This window comes from Papio anubis, chromosome 1 (genome assembly GCF_008728515.1).
Source record: "Papio anubis isolate 15944 chromosome 1, Panubis1.0, whole genome shotgun sequence".
NCBI lineage: Eukaryota > Metazoa > Chordata > Mammalia > Primates > Cercopithecidae > Papio > Papio anubis.
In genome coordinates, this window is record NC_044976.1 from 126,770,984 (window position 1) to 126,793,218 (window position 22,235).

General features: G+C 52.9%; 2 protein-coding genes across 3 annotated transcripts; one reads left to right on the top strand and one right to left on the bottom strand.

Annotated features, from left to right (window-relative positions):
- The first annotated feature begins 17 nt into the window (after positions 1 to 17).
- RAB25 (RAB25, member RAS oncogene family) lies at positions 18 to 16,219 on the top strand. Of its 2 annotated transcripts, none has more exons than XM_009183278.4 (5): positions 18 to 612; positions 5,020 to 5,215; positions 7,346 to 7,539; positions 9,359 to 9,439; positions 12,545 to 16,219. In XM_009183278.4, exons 1-5 carry the CDS (start codon positions 570 to 572, stop codon positions 12,598 to 12,600), a joined length of 570 nt encoding a protein of 189 aa, XP_009181542.2. In that variant the 5' UTR covers positions 18 to 569; the 3' UTR covers positions 12,601 to 16,219. The 2 variants fall into 2 exon arrangements, with proteins under 2 accessions (XP_009181542.2, XP_003892855.1); XM_003892806.4 differs by lacking the exon at positions 12,545 to 16,219 and adding an exon at positions 9,846 to 10,200 and having other exon boundaries at positions 27 to 612.
- Positions 11,736 to 22,170, bottom strand: MEX3A (mex-3 RNA binding family member A). The gene is made up of 2 exons (XM_017947836.3): positions 21,265 to 22,170; positions 11,736 to 17,390 (listed from the first exon to the last, which is right to left on the bottom strand). Exons 1-2 carry the CDS (start codon positions 21,701 to 21,703, stop codon positions 16,282 to 16,284), a joined length of 1,548 nt encoding a protein of 515 aa, XP_017803325.3. The 5' UTR covers positions 21,704 to 22,170; the 3' UTR covers positions 11,736 to 16,281.
- Between the last annotated feature and the right edge of the window lie 65 nt (positions 22,171 to 22,235).

Below are 22,235 nucleotides of genomic sequence, written 5' to 3' on the forward strand. Positions count from 1 at the left end.
AAGTGCTGGGATTACAGGCGTGAGCCACCGTGCCTGGCCTCAAGTAGATTTCTAAGGGGCTATTTCTTGCTCATTAGCTGGAGGACTTGCCCTCACCACAGATTCCAGAAGCCCAGCAATGCACACTCAGCCCTCAGTGGGCTGTCTCTGAAGGTCCTGTCTCTGAAGGTCCTGTCCCTTTTTAGCTTCCCCCCAACCCCGCTGGAGCTGGTTCTCCAGCTTGCGGGAGGCCAGGCTGACAGCAGACACCCAACCTGTCGAACCTGTCTGACGTCATCGTCTCTCCACCCACCTGGGCCCCAGGTCTCCAGCCACCCTGCTCTTCCTGTTCTCAGCTTCCGTCCTCTCAGCTTCCTTACAGCACCCCCACCTGCCAGAGCTAATCCTCCCTCGGCCCTGCCTAACCTTGAGTTGGCCCCCTATCCCTCTGGCTGCAGAAGTCCCCTTACCCCTAATGAGAGGAGGGGCAGGACCAGATCTTTTGAGAGCTGAGGGTTGAGGGTATTGAGCCAACACAGACTTGTCATCTCTACCCCTGAAGACACCTGCACCCTCCATGCGGAGCCAAGATGGGGAATGGAACTGAGGAAGATTATAACTTTGTCTTCAAGGGTGAGTTGGGTTCCCTGAAGCAAGAGGAAGCCTGAGAGACCCAGAAAGAGATTGATAGAGCCAGAGAGGGCCCCATCCTGGGACTCCTCATTCCTTCAGAAAGAAAGCTGTAGGGAGTGGGGGAGGGCCTGGTTGCAGGGGCAAAAATCAGGGAGCTTCTGAGTATGCTCTACTTGGTGAATAATGACGTTGATCCCTCCTTAAGAGTGCTGAGTTAGGCTCCTCTGCCCCGTTCCTAATAGAAACCCAAATCCCTAGTGTCAGCCAGGGCAGCACAAGAGATGGAGGTCAGACTTCAGAAAGGACTTCCCTCTTTTTTTTTTCTTTTTGAGATGGAGTCTTGCTCTGTCCCCCAGGCTGGAGTGCAGTGGCATGATCTCGGCTCACTGCAACCTCCGCCTCCCAGGTTCAAGCGATTTCTGCCTCAGCCTCCCAAGTAGCTGGGAATACAGGCGCCTGCCACCATGCCCAGCTTATTTTTGTATTTTTAGTAGAGACAGGGTTTCACCATTTTGGCCAGTCTGGAACTCCTGACCTCATGATCTGCCCGCCTTGGCCTCCCAAAGTGCTAGGATTACAGGCATGAACCACCGCACCTGGCCAGGACTTCTCTCTTGAGAAGAAAGGGAAACCAGCAGACAAGAGGAAGAAAGTCATCTTTTCTGGGCAGGTGTACAGGGAAGGAGAGAAAGGAGAGACCTATCCCATTATAGGGTGGGGCAATAAATACATAGGGAAGACAGAAAATATCATGAATTTGCCACAGAGTCTGATAGAATCCAGAGGAGTCCTAGGGTTGTAGCCTCGTCTGCCTGTCCCTTGGCCGACTCACTGGATCTGCATACCAGGCACTGGGCTCAACTTGGCTGTCCCTGGAAGCAAGCATGTATCTTTCTAGCCCCTGTTTTTGGTCCCTTTGCTGTTTCCCAGCCCCACCTTCATACTTCCTTTAGGGCAGGGTGGACTCTACAGCCACCCTACCCCGCTGCCACTCCCAACCTCAGCCCGGCCCTCCCTTGAGCTGGGACTCTCACTCCAGCACCCGCCCTGGATCTGGGGAACCTGTACTACTGGCATCTTTTTCAGGAAGGAAAGGGTTAGCAATAGTCTGGGGCAATAATATGAGGAACTACCATTTATTGAGCATTTACTATATACCAGCCACTACCTCATTCATACCATAACAATCCCCAAAAGTCATCTTTTATTTTGAGGGGCAGTGTAACATGGTCAGGAGCCAGACTGGGTTCAGATCTCAGCCCTGCCACTTACAAGTATTGCGGGTTGGTCAGCCGGGTGCGGTGGCTTACGCTTGTAATCCTAGCACTTTGGGAGGCTGAGGCGGCAGGATCACTTAAGGTCTGGAGTTCCAGACCAGCCTGGCCAACATGGGGAAACCCTGTCTCTACTAAAAATTAAAAAATTATCTGAGTGTGGTGGCACGTGCCCATAATCCCAGCTACTCGGGAGGCTGAGACAGGAGAATTGCTTGAACCCAGGAGGCGGAGGTTGCAGTGAGCCGAGATTGTGCCACTGCACTGCAGCCTGGGCAACAGAGCAAGACTCTGTCTTTTAAAAAAAAAAAAGTATTGAGGGTTGGGGTCCCTAGAAGCAGACGCTGAGAAGTTGGGGTGTTCAATGTTTGTTTGTTTGTTTTTTGAGACGTAGTCTCACTCTGTTGCCCAGGCTGGAGTGCAGTGGAGTGATCTCTGCTCACTGTAACCTCCACCTCCCTGCAACCTTCGCTTCTTGGGTTCAAGGGATTCTCCTGCCTCAGCCTCCTGAGTAGCTAGGACTACAAGTGTGCACCACCACGCCCAGCTAATTTTTGTATTTTTAGTAGAGATGGGGTTTCATCATGTTGGCCAGGATGGTCTCAATCTCTTGACCTTGTGATCCGCCCTCCTAGGCCTCCCAAAGTGCTGGGATTACAGGCATGAGCCACCGCGCCCAGCTCAATGTTTTTTTATGAATCAGCACCTGTGAAAGGAAGGGAGAGGAAACATAATTGGGCAGAGGGAGAAGTTAAACAGCAACACAGGCTCGACAAAACCTGGGTCAACGGCAGGGAGCTCTGTGATTGCCTCACCTTGCTTGAGCACTGGGTGTAGGCTGCCCAGAAAAGGCATGACTTCCAGTGAGGCCGCTGTCTGCACCAGAGGCAGATGCTGAAGGAGCTGACAGTTGGAGCCTGTCTGCAGCCTGCACTCCCTGCAGCTTGGGGGCAAGTCCTTCCTTGAAGGCTAATCTGGCCAGCACATCTCTGTGTTTACAACAGGAGCCCTGTTATCTTGGGCAAGTCATTTGACCTCCAAAGCGCCTTGTCTGTAAAAACAGGGAAAATAGTAATGGGATTCATGGCATTGTTATGAGGATTAAATGAGGTAATATGTGTAAAGCTTTTAAGGACACTGCCTGGCACATAGTAAGCATTCAGTACACTGTAAACATGAACCATTAGTATCTCCACTTTACAACTGAGGCTTAGAGGCAAAGTAGTTTACAAAAGGCCACAAAGTCTGACTTCAATGCCCTTGCCCTAAGCACCTTTGGGGTATGAAGCTAGGGCTGAGAGCCCACCCACTGAGAGGGATGGGATGGGGATGTGCCCAGTAGGGGAGAGGCAGGAACACACACACACATACACACACACACACATCCTCTTACCAACGCATATCCAATATTACTTCCAGCTTTTCCATACTGTCTTACACAAATAAGGAATGTTTAGATATACATTTTTTTATTTTTATTTTTTGAGACACAATTTCACTGTCACCCAGGCTGGAGTGCAGTGATGCCATCACAGCTCATTGTAGCCACAACCTACAGGGCTCAAACAATCCTTCCACCTCAGCCTCTTGAGTAGCTGGGACTACATGCACTTGCCACCGCACTTGGCTAATTTTTTTTTTCTGTCTTTCTTTCTTTTTTTGAGTCGGGGTTTCATTCTGTCACCCAGGCTGGAGTGCAGTGGCACAAACTTGGCTCACTGCAACCTCCACCCCCCGGGCTCAAGCAATCCTCCCACCTCAGCCTCCCAAGTAGCTGAGACTACAGGCACATGCCACCATGCCTGGCTAATTTTTGTATTTTTTGTAGAGATGGGGTTTCACCATGTTACCCAGGCTGGTCTCAAACTCGTGGGCTCAAGAGATCCTCCTGCCTTGGCCTCCCAAAGTGCTGAGATTACAGGTGTGAACCTCCACACCCAGCCAAGAAACTTTTAAAGTTGGAGGAGGCCTTTATAGGTTATATAAGCAAGGAAACAGACTGAGAAAAGGTGAGTCACTTGTTCAAGGTCACACAGTTAGTTAGAAGCTGAGCAGGGACCAGAGCCCACAGTATGTGGCTCCCAGTCCTTGGGTGCCAGCCTGCCTTTCCAGAACCACTCCGGGTGGCCTCCTCTAATTCTGTGTGCTCAGCTCAGTGCCAGTGCAATTTGTGGGCTATACTTACATCAGCCCCCTACACTCTACCCCAGCCCCCAGCTCATCCACAGTGGGTAAGACTGGGCCCTGGATGCTGCCCACCAGGCTAAAGGGTCTTCATGGCCCCTCCGGTGAATCCTTTGTCTCTGAAAACCCAAAGGCAAAAACTCTGGCCTGCTAAGAACAATCGTACCAGTCATGATTTTTACACTTACTATATCCTGGGCAACATCTCACTTACTTCCTACAACAACCCTTAAGGTAGATACTAATGTCTTCCCCATTTTTCACATGAAAAGGACAGCTCAGAGAGGTTAAATAACTTGCTGAAGGACACATAGCTGGTCTAACACCCAGTCCCATGCTCTTAACCATGCGGGACTGCCCCTCCTTAGGGACAACTGGAACCTAACTTCTTACACACACATGAGCACACATGCCTTCCTTTCACCCACAGATGTGTCAACTGCCAAACTTTCTCCTTACCCACACTTCGATTCACACCTCTGTTCATTATGCAAACACACACACCAAACCTCCCACTTGTCCTCCCGGCTCATACATATAGAGACAAGCACAATGTTCTCATACTCCTAGTCCTAGTCCAGAACTGTGCACCCCCCGACCTCCAACCATCCCTGTCCATATTCACACACAACAGTAATGTCTCCGCATGACACTCATAAACAGCCCACAGATGTCACCCCCTCACTAGAGATGCAGGCTGACTCTGCAACCATATCTCAACAGACCAGGCTATAACCCGTCAAGCCCCTTTGTTTTAAACTCTTGGCTTTTCTGCCCACCGGGACAGATGCACTATGCTGAGTTGCAGACTCCAGTCTCACAGGAGATTCCATTCCCTAATCTTTTTTCTGAGCTCAGTTCCCTTTTTCTGCTGGGCAGACCCTGCAAGCTCAGGTGGGCTTGGAGCTGCTCTACCCCATGCTCAGCCCTTATCTCTCCACTCCTTCAGTGGTGCTGATCGGCGAATCAGGTGTGGGGAAGACCAATCTACTCTCCCGATTCACGCGCAATGAGTTCAGCCACGACAGCCGCACCACCATCGGGGTTGAGTTCTCCACCCGCACTGTGATGTTGGGCACCGCTGCTGTCAAGGCTCAGATCTGGGACACAGCTGGCCTGGAGCGGTACCGAGCCATCACCTCGGCGTGAGCCCGGGCCTGGGGGGCTGCTGGGTAGTGGGAGTTCTGGGGAAGTCAAGGAACACTTCTGGAGGAGAAGTTGGGGTGGAGGAGGCAAGAGGGCTCAGCAGTGGGCTCTGGGTGGTGGGGGTGGAGATCACAGAAGATAAAAGGTACTGTAAACAGAACCAGCAAAAGCCAGGATATAGTAACACTGACTAGTACTACTAAAAGCAGGAATCATTGCCACTTACTAAGCCTTTGCTATGTGCCCAGGAAGGGACAAGGCACTTTACATTTGGCATTTTATGTAACCCTTAAAGTACCACAAGAGTAAAGTGCTATAATTAATTAATTTCTGTATAAATACAAGCAAGGTGAAATCAGGGTGGAACTGGGATGGGGGCAAGCTGCACGGATCGAGAGCGCCCCCTCACTTCCGCACAATGCTCTGCACTTGGCAACTTTCATCTAACCACAGATGGCCAAAAGCTGAACCTGCCATCTGCATTTTATGAAGACTCAGAGGACACATAGGAGGTTAGGCCTCCTCACACCACATCCAAAGTGACTCTTAGGCCGGGTGTGTTGGCTCACGCCTGTAATCCCAGCACTTTGGGAGGCCAAGGTGGGTGGATTGCTTGAGCTCATGAATTCGAGACCAGCCTGGGCAACATGGCGAAATCCTGTCTCTACCAAAAATATAAAAAATTAGCTGGGCTTGGTGGTGCGTACCCGTAGTCCCAGATACTTGGGAAGCTAAGGCGGGAGGATGGCTTGAACCTGGGAGGTGGAAGTTGCAGTGAGCCGAAATCGCCCCACTGCACTCCACCCTGGGTGACAAAGCGATACTGTGTCTCAAGAAAAAAGTGTCAGCTGAGCACGGCAGCTCACACCTGTAATTCCAGCACTTTGGGAGGCTGAGGCGGGCAGATCACAAGGTTAGGAGTTCGAGACCAGCCTGGCCAACATAGTGAAACCCCCATCTCTACTAAAAATACAAAAATTAGTCAGGTGTGGTGGTAGGTGACTGTAATCCCAACCACTCGGGAGGCTGAGACAGGAGAATCACTCAAACCTGGGAGGTGGATGTTGCAGTGAGCCGAGATCGTGCCATTGCATTCCAGTCTGGCGACAAAAGTGAGACTCGGTCTCAAAAAAAAAAAAAAAAAGTGTCTTTCAGTCAGTGTGAGGCCTAAGCATGTGAAATGGGGTCTGTTTGCCAGGGGGCAGGAAGCAAGAGTCAGGGGCTTTAGTTACACACGCTTCTCGTTACCTGATCTCTCATGAGCCTCAGTGGACTCATCAATAAATTGGGAGTTAGACATCACTAGTCTGAAGACATCCCATCCAACTCCAAGAGGGAGACTGGATGCTTGCAGTGATGCCTTGAATGGTCTGGCCAGGGACTGCTGCAAGAGGTAGGCATTCAGCTAATCCTAGAAAGATGGCCACAGGAGAGAAGAGGCCACTGTTGAGGAGCCATGTGAGGAAGATCTTGAAGATGGCAGAGTTGGCAAAAGCCCAGATGTGCATTGGTGAAGAGTAGGGGCTAAAATCAGGAGGAGGACCTGAGAAAGTAGAGGGGCTGGCTATGAGGGAGCCAATGGAGATTTTAGAGCAGGGAGGTGAAACTTTTTTATGTAGTCAGTCAGTTGAGACAAATTTTCACTCTTGTTGCCCAGGCTAGAGTGCAATGGAGAGATCTCAGCTCACCGCAACCTCCGCCTCCTGGATTCAAGCAATTCTCCTGCCTCAGCCTCCCGAGTAGCTGGGATTACAAGCGTGCACCACCATGCCCGGCTAATTTTTGTATTTTTAGTAGAGATGGGGTTTCTCCATGTTGGTTAGGCTAGTCTCAAACTCCTGACCTCAGGTGATCCACCCGCCTCGGCCTCCCAAAGTGCTGGGATTACAGGCGTGAGCCATCATGCCCGGCCGAGGGAGGTGAAATTTTAGAGGCTCCAAGACTAGTGTCCCTGGAAGGCAGAGGAGCCTTGGGCTGCTCTGTTGGGTTTTGGGCCCCTGGCCTCAAGTTTCTGTATTTCCTGATCTCTAGTACTCTGATCCCGGGTGTTCCAGCTTGATGGCTCTGCTCTGATGCTGGGTCCAATGCCCCTGATCGTATCTCTGTCCATCCTTCTCATTCCCACCCAGGTACTATCGTGGTGCAGTGGGGGCCCTCCTGGTGTTTGACCTAACCAAGCACCAGACCTATGCTGTGGTAGAGCGATGGCTGAAGGAGCTCTATGACCATGCTGAAGCCACGATCGTCGTCATGCTCGTGGGTAACAAGAGTGACCTCAGCCAGGCCCGGGAAGTGCCCACTGAGGAGGCCCGAATGTTCGCTGGTGAGAGCCTGCCACTACCCAGGCTGACTCCTCCAGGCTTACCCCACCTTCCCCTTGCAGCCTCCCAGGCCCTGCCCCCACCCATAGAGCCCCAAGCCTGGCATTCCTCCATACAGTCCTCTACCTCATCCCCTCTTATCAGCATTTCCCAGCACTTCCCCTTTGGGACCCTGTGTCTCCCATGATGTCCCACCACTTGCCCTGAGATTGTCTTTATTGATTTTTTTTTTTTTTTTTTTTTTTTTTGAGACCGGGTCTCCATCTGTTGCCCAGGCTAGAGTGCAATGGTGTGATCTCAGGCTACTTGACTCTGCCTCTTGGGTTCAGTCATTCTCTTTTTTTTTTTTTTTTTTGAGATGGAGTCTGGCTCTGTCACCAGGCTGGAGTGCAGTGGCGGGATCTCCAGCTCACTGCAAAACTCCGCCTCCCGGGTTCACGCCATTCTCCTGCCTCCCTTCCAGGCGCTGCGGGACTACAGGCGCCCGCCACCTCGCCCGGCTAGTTTTGTATTTTTTAGTAGCGATGGGGTTTCACGGGTTAGCCCAGGATGGTCTCGATCTCCTGACCTTGTGATCCCGTCCGTCTCGGCCTCCCAAAGTGCTGGGATTGGGCTTGAGCCACAGCCCGGCCGGGGTTCAGTCATTCTCATGCCTGGCCTCCTGAGTAAGCTGAGACTACAGGCATGCCCACGACACCTGGCTAATTTTGTGTGCAATAGGGTGGAAATTTCACCATTTTGGCCAGGCCCCAGTCTCGAACTCCTGACCTCAGGTGATCCACCTGCCAGCCTACAAAGGATTCTGGGATTACAGGTGTGACCACTGTGCGGCCATAGTTGATTTTAAGGCAGCCCTACCCTGCAATGCTCAAAGATCTTATGGAGAGGATACACTTCCCAGGAGTCTTCTGGAGTTTAGAGGCAGCACAATATGGTGGTTAAGGGTGTTCTGGAGTCCCATGGCCCAGCCTCCCATCTGCTCTTAAGCCCGGTTACTAGAATTGTGGACATGGGCAAAGTTCCTTATCGTTTTCTTTGTGTTTCTGGATTCAATTTTCTTTTCTTTTTTTTTTTTTTTTTTTTGAGGCGGAGTCTGGCTCTGTCGCCCAGGCTGGAGTGCAGTGGTGGAATCTGGGCTCACTGCAAGCCTCACCTCCTGGGTTCCGCCATTCTCCTCAGCCTCCTGGTAGCTGGGACTACAGGCACCATCCACCACGCCCAGCTAATTTTTGTATTTTTTGTAGAGAAGGGGTTTCACCGTGTTAGCAGGATGGTCTCAATCCTCCCTGACCTTGTGATCCACCACGCCTCCCAGCCTCCCAAAGTGCTGGGATTACAGGCGTGAGTACCCCTTGACGATTCAGTTTTCTAAATGAACCTACCTCATAAAATTGTTTGCAAGTTAAATGGGCGGTAGCGGTGGCTCAAGCCTGTAATCCCAGCACTTTGGGAGGGCCGAGAGATGGGCGAGATCAGGTCAGATCCCGAGACCATCCTGGCCTGCAGTGAGCTCCGTCTCTACTAAAAAAATATAAAAAACTAGCGGTGAGGTGGCGGGCACCTGTAGTCCCAGCTACTGCGGGAGGAGTTGAGGCACCCGGATAATGGCTTGAACCGGGAGGTGGGCGTGAGGCTGGATAAAGCCGCACCTCCAGCCTGGGTGACAGAAGAGACTCTGCCTCAAAAAAAAAAAAAAAAAGTTAAATGATCTGCTACATGCCAAGAGTTTAGCACATGGCAAATGTATACAGCAAACATTAATACTATTATTATTATTGCCTTTGACTCCCACAATTAACGGTGTGTTTCCCTTCCTGACAGAAAACAATGGACTGCTGTTCCTGGAGACCTCAGCCCTGGACTCTACCAATGTTGAGCTCGCCTTTGAGACTGTCCTGAAAGGTTAGAGCCTACCTTTATTCTGCACCCCTATTCCATCCCCGTGGCTTCTGCAGGCAGCAGTAGGAATGCAGACACTCAGGCCTCACCCCAGCTAATTTCTCAGCTCCTCTGTGGGTCCTGGCACCACTGCCTGTCCCCTTCAGTCCCTCCCCAGTGCCTCCCACTCAACCTGGAGCTCAGGGAAGGAACAGGCCACACTCCCCATGGGGCTGACTCTTGGTTCCTTCTCCACCCAAGTAAGTAGAAGGGACCCCAATGTCCACACTTCATTTCCTTCCTGCAAAACCTCCAGCAAGTGTAGCCACCCCCATGCTCAGAAGGGGCATGCAGTATGTGTGGAGGGTGGGGGAGGAGGGAGCATGGGCTCTAAATCTTCTGGCCTGATCACTGCCCCCTGCCCTCCCAGAGATCTTTGCGAAGGTGTCCAAGCAGAGACAGAACAGCATCCGGACCAATGCCATCACTCTGGGCAGTGCCCAGGCTGGGCAGGAGCCTGGCCCCGGGGAGAAGAGGGCCTGTTGCATCAGCCTCTGACCTTGGCCAGAACCACCCTGCCCCCACTGGCTTTTTGGTGCCTCTTGTCCCCACTTCAGCCCCGGGACCTTTCCTAGCCCTTTGGTTCCAAATATCAGACTGTTCCCTGTTCACAGCACCCCCAGGGTCTTAAGGTCTTCATGCCCTATCACAATACCTCTTTTATCTGTCCACCCCTCACAGACTAGGACCCTCAAATAAAGCTGTTTTATATCAATGCCTGGTCATTCTGCTGCCTCCCGTCTGTTCTTCCCTTTTCTCCTTGTCTGCACCTCCCCTTCAACTTTGGCCCCTCCTCTGAGTCCCTGATCCCCTTCCTCTGTCCTCCCCACAATACCTACTGCCCCTCAGGGCCAGCTGCCTCTGGAGTTCTGTGGTCTGGGGATGGTGCCAAGGGGATGGGAGGTGCCTGCCCTTCCCTCTGCCAACCCCCAGGGCAGGTGGGGGAGGGAGGAGACCATGGAGGGGAGGGGGTATTTGGAAGGCGAGACAAAGGAAACCATCGGCGGGCACCATCTGGTGCCGAGGGCCCTGGTGCCAAGAACTGAGGTCACTGCAATGCCAGGGGCAAGGGGAGGAGGCAGCGGGAGATACAAGGGAGAAGAGGGGGTCAGGGCCTGTCCTGTAGGTGTGTACTGGGGAAGGGGTTTTTAAGCCTGAGAGGTGGAAGGTCCAAGTCCTCCATCCAGTCTTTTTTTTTTTTTTGAGATGGAGTCTCACTCTGTCGCCCAGGCTGGGGTGCAGTGGTGCAATCTCGGCTCACTGAAACCTCCACCTCTCGGGTTCAAGCAGTTCTCCCTGCCTCAGCCTCTTGAGTATCTGGGATTACAGGTGCCCACCACCACACTTGGCTAATTTTTGTATTTTTAGTAGAGACGGGGTTTCGCCATGTTGGCCAGGCTGCTCTCAAACTCCTGATCCCAGATGATCCGCCTGCCTTGGCCTCCTAAAGTGCTGGGATTACAAGCTTGAGCCATCGAGCCCAGCCCATCCAGTCTTCTTCCTGATCCCAAAGAGGAGGGATGGATTGAATCTGGTGGGGTAAATGGGGAGGGTCCCTGTCTCTTGGCTCTCTGCCCCCTTTCCATAGAGCCTAGGAGATGGCTGTCCAGGTAGCATCTCTGTCTCTGCCTCACCTTCCCCTGTTCTTTTTTTTTTTTTTAAGACGGAGTCTCACTCTGTTGCCCAGGCTGGAGTGCAGTGGCGTGATCTCAGCTCACTGCAACTTCCGCCTCCTGGATTCAAGTGATTCTCTTGCCTCAGCCTCCGAGTAGCTGGGAGTATAGGCACGTATTACCATGCCCAGCTAATTTTTTGTGTTTTGGTAGAGACAGGGTCTCGCTATGTTGCCCAGGCTGGTCCTGAACTCCTGGCCTTAAGTGATCCATCCACCTCGGCCTCCCAGAGTTCTGGGATTACAGGCATGAGCCACTGCACCCAGTCATGAGCCACTGCACCCAGTCACCTTCCCCTGTTCTTCAGGTCAGGGTGGAACAAGGCCTGACTGCACCTCCAAAGAAGAGAAGGGAGTAAATGGAGAGAAAAGGCAGGGGATTAAGAGCTTGAAGACTCAAGCAGAGCTATGGAGAGCTAAGAGGGGGAACTTAAGGGTGGCAAGGAACTCTGGAGACATCCACTACTCACAGGTGTGTAGGGAGCCCAAAGCCACACTAGAGGAAACCCCAAGCTGCAATCCCCACCCAGATCCTCCCACTCACCCCAGGATGGCACAGACTCATATGCTGAGAACAAAGACAGAGCCTTAAGTAATAGTACTTTTAATAAAATTAAGTTCTTAATAGCACATTTAATACATTAACCCTCCCCCTTCTTGGTTTCTCTGCATTTTGTGCAACATCACTTTGACTTGACTATTCTTGGGTCTGTTTTATTTCCCGCTTTTATTTTGCTTTTGAAATCTTTTTCCTTGGTGGATTTGTATGTGTCTTCACTAGATGCCTCAAATTAAGTCTGACCACAATCCTACTCTACTTTCTACAGTGGAGAGACCATCCTCCCTGCCCCAGGGCTGTCTCCACCCACCCCACCCTTCCCCACCCGCACCCTCGAGTGGGGAAGGGGAAGCCCTCCCCACCCCAGACGCTACCATCCCAAACTAGCGGGGTTTCTAGGACAAAAAGAGCAGGGGGAATCTGTCCCTAGGTGGGGCAAGAAGAGTAAACTGGGGAGAGGGAGATGTGTTTGGGGTCTAGGGCCAGGGAGGGGCATGGCAGAGTCATTGGTGTAATGAATGAAGCAGGCTCCTCCTGCCAAAAGGAGAGCCAAGGGGCCTCTCCACCCCCTTGGATAGGAGGGGAAGGCCCAGTGATTGCAAGCTGGGGTTGGTAGAAAGCAAGTGCTTTAAAAATGTTGATTTCTCACATGCAGAAGCCAAGTCCCCCAGTTTTGTGTGGGGAGGGCAGTGTGTTCCCAGGCCAGGGCACAGTGGATGACCACTACCTGAACACTTATAGATGGAGGTGAACTGGAGCAGAGGGTTAGGGTTGGGGTCACCCAAAGTCCCTGTGCCTTTCCCTTGCCTCTGTGCCCATGGGGATGCCTTTCTCCCAGGCCTTGAAGGACAATGTCTCCACTCCACTCCGTGGGAAGTCCCTCTTGGAATCTAACTTTTATGAGACAAGAAAGCACTTTGCAAGTAGGTGAAGAACCAGTCAGCTTTAAAGAACAATTATTGAGATTGTTACCGCCACTGCTGCCATGGAGGTCAAAGCTAAGTGGAAAGCTGGTTGGGAACAGGGGTAGGGGACTGATCCCCTCAGTGCTCTTGAAGCTCTGAAGGTGAGAAGCGTGTGTGCATGTGTGTCTGTTTGTGGAATGACTTCCCAGGCTCTTAAATCAATCTGTAGAGAAGTGGACTGAGGTCACACTTCAAGAAGGACTTCCTCAGCTAGGCCTGGGGGAAGCATGCATGGGAGGGTTTGAGCTGGGAGCCCCAGGGGAGGACATACCACAATGGAGTATGGGCTGCCCAGGTACTAGGGGTGCAGGTGAATGTGCTTGGCCTCCTCTGCTGCCCTCAGCCCAGCCCGTCTTATTGAGATGATCAGTGTGCATCCTTTCCAAGACCCTGGGAAACGAACCCCTCATTTCTTTGTCCTACAATTTAAAAATCCAAGGATTCTCAGAATCAACCCCAGCAGACTGGAAGCTCCCAATCTTCAGCTAGTAACCTGCTCCAACCCTGATATCTGAAGATGGGGTAACTCAGGGTGGACTCAGCCACTTCCCTCCTCTATTTATCTTTTCCTTACGACTTGTATACATTCTACTGGACCCAGGGGCCCTCAATGCTACTAAACTTTAAGCTATCTGAATATTGTCTACTAAGTAACTAGTAATTGTTTCTTTCTCTCTCTAGGATTATATGAAATAAATTTGAATTATTATTATTAATAATTATTATTTTGTAGTATTCTTTTCTTTTAAACCCCTCGGTTTCTCTTTTTCTTCTCTTTCTCGTTTTTGGTTAAAAAAAAAAATCTAGATCTCTTAAATCTCACACATCTCTGAGGGTTCCTATAGGCCTGCTAGGCCTCAATTCTGGATTTCCCCTCCTCACTTGCCCTGGAACAGGGCAGGGGAAAGTGGTGGGGGACACCCCAGGATCCTCAGTCCTTAGTCCTACAGCTTCTTCCTTTCTTGTTAATCCCTTTCTTTGTTTGGCTCTGCCGGCTCCCCTGAGGGGGAGGGGGAGAGGGGAGGAGGAGTCCATGGAGTGAAATCCAATCTACTGGAAGGGCCCCAGGAGGGACCGGGTTCCCCCAGCTCCTCTCTCCACCATTCATCCCGGGATGCTCCCCCAAGAAAAGCAAATGACATTCCTCCCCAAAAAAAAGTGGGGGAAAAAAGCAACGTAAACCCAAACATATATTAAAAACACTTTTTTTTTTTAAGATTTAACTCTGAATACAAATGTATTTTTTCTTCTTCTCTCCCTACATATATTCTAAACCTTCTAAAGTTTTTTTATTTTTTTAAGGATCACTTTATCATAAAATAAAATATCCTTTTCATATAATAAATTACCTAATAAAAAGTCTTTTTTTTTCATATTAGCCCAGGTTCTTTGCTACATTTATATGGTAATAAACGCCTTTATTAAAATAGAATATTAAATTATAAAGAACTGCTTTTTTTTTTTTTTTTTGCTATTTTTGTTTTCTCTCCTCTGTGTTGGTCGCCTGTCTCGCTCCCTCTCATGCTCTCTTTCTCTCCTCTATTTTGTCTCACTATGTGTGTTTTGTGTTTGTTTCTAGGTTTGGCTCAGTTGGTAAGGGTGGGATTGAATTTGCTGAGCCCCCTAGTGTAACAGTCTTCTGCCTTTGTGGGTAAAGAGTGGAGAGGGGGAGGGGGATCGACAGACAGACATCCCTTCTTCCCACCCCCCTCCCCACCTGCCCCCGGCAACCGAGGGTGCCCATTTGGTTTGGTTTCTATTGTACAGACATCTCAGGATGGCTCACATAGGCGGGAAGGAGGGAAGTTGTCACAGGGCAGTTTTCTTGGCTGTGACCTCCTTCCCCTCCCCTCCCTGGCTGGTGTTCTGGAGGGGAAGGCTGTGGAGAGGTGTTAATTCTCGACAGGAGGAAGGAGAGGAGGAAATCCCCTCTGCACCTCCACCTGCTCCATCCAGGAAGAATGGGACTCTGGAGCTTTAAGTGCTCGGGCGATCACTCAGAACAGTCCCACCCCATTATTTACAAGGATCTCCTGGGACTCCCATCCCTCCATCCTCTCTTGGCCCGGCCAGCGGAACCAGGAGGGTGGAGAGCTGGTGGCAGCCCCAAATGAGCATGAGGGAAGCAGCAAAGGGGGTGCAAGGCCTGTAACAATATGTGATTCTCAGAATAGGCCCTGCTGCCCCCCAGTCCTGCTTTGCCCCAGGCTGACCCCTCTCTGAAGACCTGGCTTCTCCTCAACCACATCGGGTGGGACACAGACTCCATGATTTGCATGGAGGATTCAAGCTAATAAGGATTCAAGCTAATAAGGATTCAATAAAGGTTCAGGTCAGGTTGAGAGGGGTGCAGGGAGTTGGGCACTGCATGGGAAGAGCAGCTCTTTCCTCCACCAGTCTCTCCTCCTGCCTCATGCCCTTTCCTGCTCCTTTAAATAGCAGACACACTACTCTGGCGCCCCCACTTCCACAACCAGAATATCCAGCCCAAGAACTACTCCCTAAATATAATGCCCATAGGTGATGAAGGTAGGGGTTTGACCCTTTACCCCAGTATTAGTCCCCTCCTCACATTTTCACTGAGAATGGGGATACATTCCATTAAGAATTTGAGATGTTTCTTTGGAGGAGTTGGGGAGAGGGCCTCTAGATGCCTGAAGAGGAATGGAGGGACCAATCAAATATTCCTCCCCCTACTTCTCCCCAGGAGGATGGTGTCCCCAAAGCTGGGCTGGAAGGGGCAGGGGCAAGGGGAAGGGAAGAAAGACAAAGATAAGGAACAGAGCTGGGAGTGACAGCCACCAAAAGAAAGCAAAGCAAAGAGCTGGAGGGAAAGGAAAGAATTGAGGAAAGGGGAGATCCCAAAGGAAGGGAAGAGAGTGAAGGGGGGAGGGGCAGGGGCAGAGAGGAGCACCCCTCTCCAGATTCCTCTAGCCCAGCTTTGTGGGGACAGATGGCTTCTGAGCCTTTCAGCCATAGAAACGATTGACATCTTCTCTCCCCCAACCCCTAGAAGATCTACGCAACTTCTGATAGGGCTCCAAGTCCCTTACACCGCTGGAAACTGATGACAGTTTCACAAACAGGATATGGGGGTGGGGTGGGGGGTAAAGGGTCATGCTAGGAGGTCGGAGGTCAGGACCAGAGGGCTTAGGGATTGGAAACAGCACCTCTAGATACAGGTGGTAATTCTCCCTCTCCCTTTTACCCACCCCCTCCTCGTAAGAAGGGGTGGAGTGACACAGCGGGGGAGGTGGGCAGAGGGCGTCAGAATGCCTTAGGTCAGAATGCCTTAGCGGCCACCTCTCCTCTGGCAAAACAAAAGTTTCTCTTAGCTGCTTCCAGATTTAAGGGTGTGTTGAGGTATCAGAGTTGTAACTCTAGTAAAATTTTCAGTCTGGCCCCCTCCCAATCTTTCCAGGACAGGGTGACCAGAGGCTCTGAAAGTGGCCCACCCTCCAGCCACCACTGCCTCCCTCCCCCCTTCCCCAGCGAGCGAGTATCTCTAAGCACCTTGCCCCTCAAATCACCGCTTTCCAAAAGGCCTTAGTGGAAAACAGGTCCAGGGTGGGCACCGTGGAGTGGGCCCCGGAGGCATGGGGCACGGGGCTTAGGAGAATATTCGGATGGCTTGCGTGGCTGTGATGTGGCAGACAGGACACTCTGGGTCCGTCCTCTCGCAGATGCGTACTGCACACTCCATGCAGAACAGGTTGTGTCCGCAGGGCACAAGGGCAGCAGTCACTTCGCTCTCAAAGCAGACCATGCAATCCCGCCCGCCGCCGGGGCTCCGCAGGCCGCCTCCACCAAGTTTAGAGAAGCCCTGGAGCGGCTCTCCCGGGGGGCGCCTCGGGAGTCCGGCCAGCTCGGGTCCCGCGGAAGTGGCAGGGGAGCGGTGTGCGCCCGGGGGCCCAGCGCGGGCCTTGGCGGAAGAGGAGGAGGAGGAGGAGGCCGAGGAGAAGAGCACGGAGGTGGGCGTGGCGTTCTCCTGGCCCGCCCACAGCGGGGGGCTAGTCTCCGCCACGCCGTAGTACACATCCTGCTTGCCCACGCCATAGCCGGGAAAGAGGTACCCGCCGTAGCCAAAGTCCCCGCCCTGCTCACCCAGGCGTGGGGCCTCAAAGCCAGAGTCCACTCCGCACTCGCCGATGCAGCCCAGGCTGTTCTGCCGGAAGGTGGAGAGGGGCTTGCAGCCAGGCGGGTGCACCCGCCAAGCGTCGGAGTAGCGGCTATCGAGTGCAGCGTCGGGGCTCCCCGCCAGGAAGTCGTTTTCATTGTTGTACTCGAGGATCTTGCCAGTGCGCACCGCGATGTGCGTCTCGATCTCCTCGCGCGCACGCTCCACGTTGCCTGGGGCACCCGTGATCTCGAACACGGGGTCGCGGTCACGGCTTGGTGTGATAATGTATGTGTTGGTTTGCTGCTGGATGCGCTTGATGGTTGCCCCTTTGGGGCCCACCACCAGCCCCACCACGCGGTAGGGCACCCGCACACGGATGGTCACCTGGCCAGGCAGGGCAGGAGCTACGCCAAAGGCGGCACCTGACTTGTTGCGGGAGGCACGGATCATGGAGAAGTGCTCCGCTGCTGAGATGATTTCCCGCCGGGCGGTGGCCACGTCCTCCCGCCGCCCTGTCACCATGAACACTGGTTCCTCGCCTCTCACCGGAGTCTTGATGTAGGTGTTGGTCTTGGCCCTCAAGGCCTTAATCTTGCAGCCTGGGATAGGGCGGGGAAGGAGGGAGACAAAGAATCGCACACAGCAAGGTTTGTGCTGGGACCAATAAATTCCTGATCCTCACCCAAATACCTAGCCTCCCAGGAACCCTTCAGTCTACCCCTTGAAATGCCCACTGCTGCACACACAGTCCACCCTGACTGGAAGAACCCATTTATCAGATCTCAGATGTACCTAATGTCTCTAGCAGCCACAGATTTCAAAATGTACTAACTTTCCCTGAGTTCCATTCAGGGCCCTCCAAATTCATTCACTCCTCAAAACCCCCAAATAATCACTGACCCTCCCAGACAAGGTGGTAACTCAAATCCATTCACAAACTACACTCCTTTCCCCCAACATTTGCTCTTCCTTCAATTTCTCTACTGATGCCTGGCTACTCACAAACTTCCAAATCACTTAATCACCCCCCACATCTGTCACTGACCCTGATGTTTCCACAGGACCCCAATGTGCTCAGTAATCTCACAATCTACTCATGTGACCCTTGATCATTAAAAGTGTCCTCCAAACTACCCAGGGACCACTGAAGTCTATCTGCTCTATGACTGCCCCACATGCCTTCCCCTCAGTAGTTTCTCTCAGTGGGCCTCAAATTCATAGTGAGTTTGCAGCAGCGATTAGGGTGTGGGGGACTGGGAAGGGTCTGAGAATCATAATTTCAAGGAGGAAAGGAGGAGTATGGAAATAAAGAAACTTCTGTGTGAGGGAACAGTGCCCAACCCCGTGTCACTCTTGTCCCCTTGTACCCTGGGGGCAAGAGAACTGAGCTGGGCTGGGGCTGAGTAGGGTGAGGGAGAGGTATTTTGGATCCACACTCCTGCTTTGAAGTAGGAGTGAGTTAAAGCCGGGAGGTTAGGAAAAGGCAGGAAGAGAAAGAAGAAAAATGAGACAAAGAGAGACAAAGAGGGAGAAGGCTAGAGAGAAAAGTAAGGGCTAATGTTTCTAAAAGCTGCTGACCTGGGGTCTGAACAAGTCCCTCTCCTCCTTACCTACCTTCCTCTTTCCTGCTCCTACCTTCACACAGAGCTTCCAAGACTCATGCCCTTTTGGGAAGCACATGTCACGTGTGTGAGTTCGCACACATGTACCTAAGAGATGTGCCTTTATCTAAATAATACTTATTTAGATAAAATCTAATGTATACTTTTATACACCTCTTTCATACACACATCAAGTCCCCGTGTTTCGGCCTTTCATACATCCCACTGTCCATCCCCATCCTCCCCAGCACACAAACAGCACATTCCTATACACACCCACACCCACGACTTTCAACCCCATTCACATATAGACCCACTCACACCCTTCTCTGAGCACAATTCACTATTACCTTTTTCTCTGCAACCGAAACCAAGTGGTCCTACTTTTCTGCCTGTGCCCCAACCCTCCAACCTGAGACCTGAGGTGAGCTCATTTTTTACTCCTTCCTCCACTCCAGATGGCTGCTGCTTCAATGCTGGCAGATTGGGGGGTGGGGGAGAGAGAGTAGGTTGGGGCCCCTCCCCTCACTTTTTTTTTTTTTTTTTTGAGACAGAGTCTTGCTCTGTCACACAAGCTGGAGTGCAGTGACATGATCTCAGCTCACTGCAACCTCCGCCTCCTGGGTTCAAGCGATTCTCCTGCCTCAGCCTCCTGAGTAGCTGGGATTACAGGCACCTGCCACCACACCCGGATAATTTTTTGTATTTTTAGTAGAGATGGGGGTTTCACCATGTTGGCCAGGCTGGTCTTGAACTCCTGACCTCAGGTGATCCACCCGCCTCGGCCTCCAAAGTGCTGGGATTACAGGTGTGAGCCACCACACTCTGCCCCCTCCCCTCACTTTTAAAAGACCTTAAGAAGGAGAATTTGCTTGTTCCCTCTTGTCTTCAGACCTCTTGGCAGTTAAGAAGTCCTACCTGTTGTCCAGCCCACATCCTTGCTGCTTTAATGTCAGTAAATGATTGTTCTATTTTCGAGGTATGGAGGGTCGAAAAACAGTGAACTCCCCTCTCCTACCATTTCTACTCACATATCGTTTGATGGGCACCTGGGTTCTGGCTCTAAGTTTTGGGTCCAAAAACTTAAATGAGAGCTAAGTATCTTTAGCAGTTGGGGTTGGGGTGAGGAGGACAGGCCAAGACATCCCAGTAAGAAGAAACGCTAGAGGCCTGGAGGTGCAAAACTGGTGGTGGGTCTTTTCCTGGGTTCTGCAACCTTGAAGAAGCATCTCTTGAAGGGAAGTCCTACTGGGCTTCACCTTCCTAGAGGTCAAACAGAGGAGCACTAATACTGCAGCAGGAGGAGGGAGGTTAGACAAGAGGGAGGACTTCCATATACTTGACTGAGGGGCAGGCTTATCTTTTGTGAATAAAAAATCCCCTTACTTTTATGAGGGACAAGCCCATCTGATGCGGAGGCAGAAGAGGAAAGAATGACTCCATTAAATTCCGGGGCCTCCCAAGACCACCCCCACACCCAAGAAAAGGTAGCAATGTCCATCCCCACCCAATTCCAGGGCTTTGGATCCCCAATTTCTGACAAGAGGAAATCCAACTTTCTAAATCAGAAATCTCAAGAGATGGAGTGCCCCAGGGGAATGAGGGCTGTGCAGGGGAGTGGCATCTTCCCCTCCTCCATTCTGGATCTCTCGGTGAAATCCCCCTAACCCCCAGCACTCCCAGTGGATGAGGTGGGATGTGGAGTAGGGGCCCCCCTGGCCCGCCTCTCCTTTTCCTCCGCCAGAAGCCGGCCTCCTCCCGCACTCCCAGCCGGAATGCAGCTCCTCTATTGTTCCCCACTGTGGGACAGCTCCTCCCCCACTCCTCCCCCACCCCACACCTCCCCAGCCCAGCCTCTTTGCAATTTCCAAATCCCGCCCCCCCCCCACTCTCCTTGGAGAAGCCAGGAGAGGGAAGGGTCCCCAAGATCCCGTCTGCTCAATTTGGACCTTCACCAACACCCCCACCCACCCACCCAGGGATGCTGGAGCAGCAGAGGGTGTGGTACCAGACATACTACGCTGGATTAATTCTGCACCCCCTCCCAACAGACCCAGACACATGCCCTCCACCAAATTTCCAGGTGAAGGTTTCTTGCCCCCCAGCATTCCCCCTCCTGCCCTGTCCTACTCTTTCACTACCAGAGACCCCTCTCTAGGCCTCTGGCCCAAGGCCGTGGCCAGCCCAGAACAAAAGCCAGAGAGGGAAGAGGAGAGGTCCAAGCCAGGACGTAGCACTTCCTTGGAGACACCCCTTCCAAAACCCCAGAGACAGTCCAACTTTGGTGTGTGGGTGACCACAGGACCCCCTCCTCTCAGCAGCCCCCCTCACCGCCTCTTCCCAGGCTGGGACCCTCCCCTGGGCCACACCCCCTTCCATTCCTACACTCAGCCCAACAAAGAGACAGATACTCAGTCTGGCTTCGAGGGCCAGGTCTCCCCCAAAGTCTGTAACTCCAGGCGGCTGGGGGCCCCAGGGGTGCCCCCTCCCCAACGTAGGAGCAGATATCAGAGTACAGGCTTCTGAGTAACTCTTTGCACATTCCGTCAGTTTTTCTGGTTAGGAGTGGACACCCCCTCCGGACAGCCTCCCTGGATTGGGAGACCGATCCCCTCCCCTTTCCCTCTTCCAGTGTGAGGATATTTCTTTGTCTAAGGGCAGAGCTCTGGGGGAGGAAAGATCTGGAGAACCGTCCCGACTAGGGGTAGCTGGGAACTTTGTGGCACTTGGAAATCAGGGTAGGGGGCGGGTCTCTCTTTGTGGGGAAGGGACAGAGCCGGAGGCGGGCAAGAAGGGAAGAAATGAACTTTCCGCGCTAGGGACGGAGTGCCCCCACTACAGTCCCTCTCAGTGGTCCCGGCGCCCCGCTTACCTTGCCTGCCCACGATCTCGGCCACGTGCTCGGAGGTGGGCACCGGAACACACTCCGTGGTGTTGCTGCTGCCCTTCAGGCGCAGCTCGGCCTCTTTGTAGAGAGCGCAGAGCTTGGCGTCGCCCGGCCCCTTGGGGCGGTGGCTGGGCAACGAAAGGTGGGCCGGGCCGTCGGGCGGCCGGGCGCTGCGGGCGGCGGCGGCGGGCCGGCTGTGGGCGGCTGGCTGCGCGGGGCGCTGCCCTCCCACTCTCTCCCCTGTCCTCGCCTGCCGTGGGGTATGGGGCTCCCCCAAACCCAGGAGGCAGAGTTGATCGAGAGCCAGCTGAAGGGCGCGCTCGTCTTCCAGCAGCCCTCGGTCCTTAGCGCTTCCCCCGAAACATCCTAGTTCTCCAAAGCCCCCATTTCTTTCCATTATTCCAGATACCACTAGACTAGGCATGGCGAAACAAAAGCTGGGGGAGAGAGAGAGGGAGAGAGAGAGAGAGAGGTGGTGGAAGGGAAAAGAGGAGAGAGGAGGGGAGGGGAGAGGAGAGGAGGGGGTGTGTGGGGAGGGGGGAACAAAGAACTGGGGAGGGGGGAAGAAAGCGAGATAGAAAGATAGACCCTCCCCCTAAGCCCCCCTCCCCAAACACCCTGTAACCCGACTCCCCTCGCCCCAGCCCCCGGGGTGGGGGTGGGGGGAAAGAGAAGCAAAACCAAGAAAGCAGATCTCCTCTCCTCTCCGGGGGTGACGGGGGGCGGGGGGCTGCAGGATCTCTGCCCCCACCCCTCCCGCCTCGGACCTGGGAGTCTCTAGCCCCCGCCGTCCAGGCGCCCCCGTTAGGCTCCCGCACCGAGCCCCAGTCCGGGAGCGGCGCTCAGTGGCCCCCAATAGAGCCCAGCCCCTTCCAGCGCTCAAACTCTTTTGTTTTAAATGAACTGGATGGAGCAGCATGGAACTGACGGGAGGGGGGCGCGCCGGGGGCGCCCGG

Coding starts and splice junctions, on each gene's coding strand:
- RAB25 (XM_003892806.4), top strand. CDS start 570: ATGGGGAATGGAACTGAGGAAGATTATAACTTTGTCTTCAAGG. Junction 7,540..9,358: donor GGAGGCCCGAATGTTCGCTG/GTGAGAGCCTGC, acceptor CCTTCCTGACAG/AAAACAATGGACTGCTGTTC. Junction 9,440..9,845: donor CTTTGAGACTGTCCTGAAAG/GTTAGAGCCTAC, acceptor CTGCCCTCCCAG/AGATCTTTGCGAAGGTGTCC.
- MEX3A (XM_017947836.3), bottom strand. CDS start 21,703: ATGCCTAGTCTAGTGGTATCTGGAATAATGGAAAGAAATGGGGGCTTT. Junction 17,391..21,264: donor CGAGATCGTGGGCAGGCAAG/GTAAGCGGGGCG, acceptor GCCCTATCCCAG/GCTGCAAGATTAAGGCCTTG.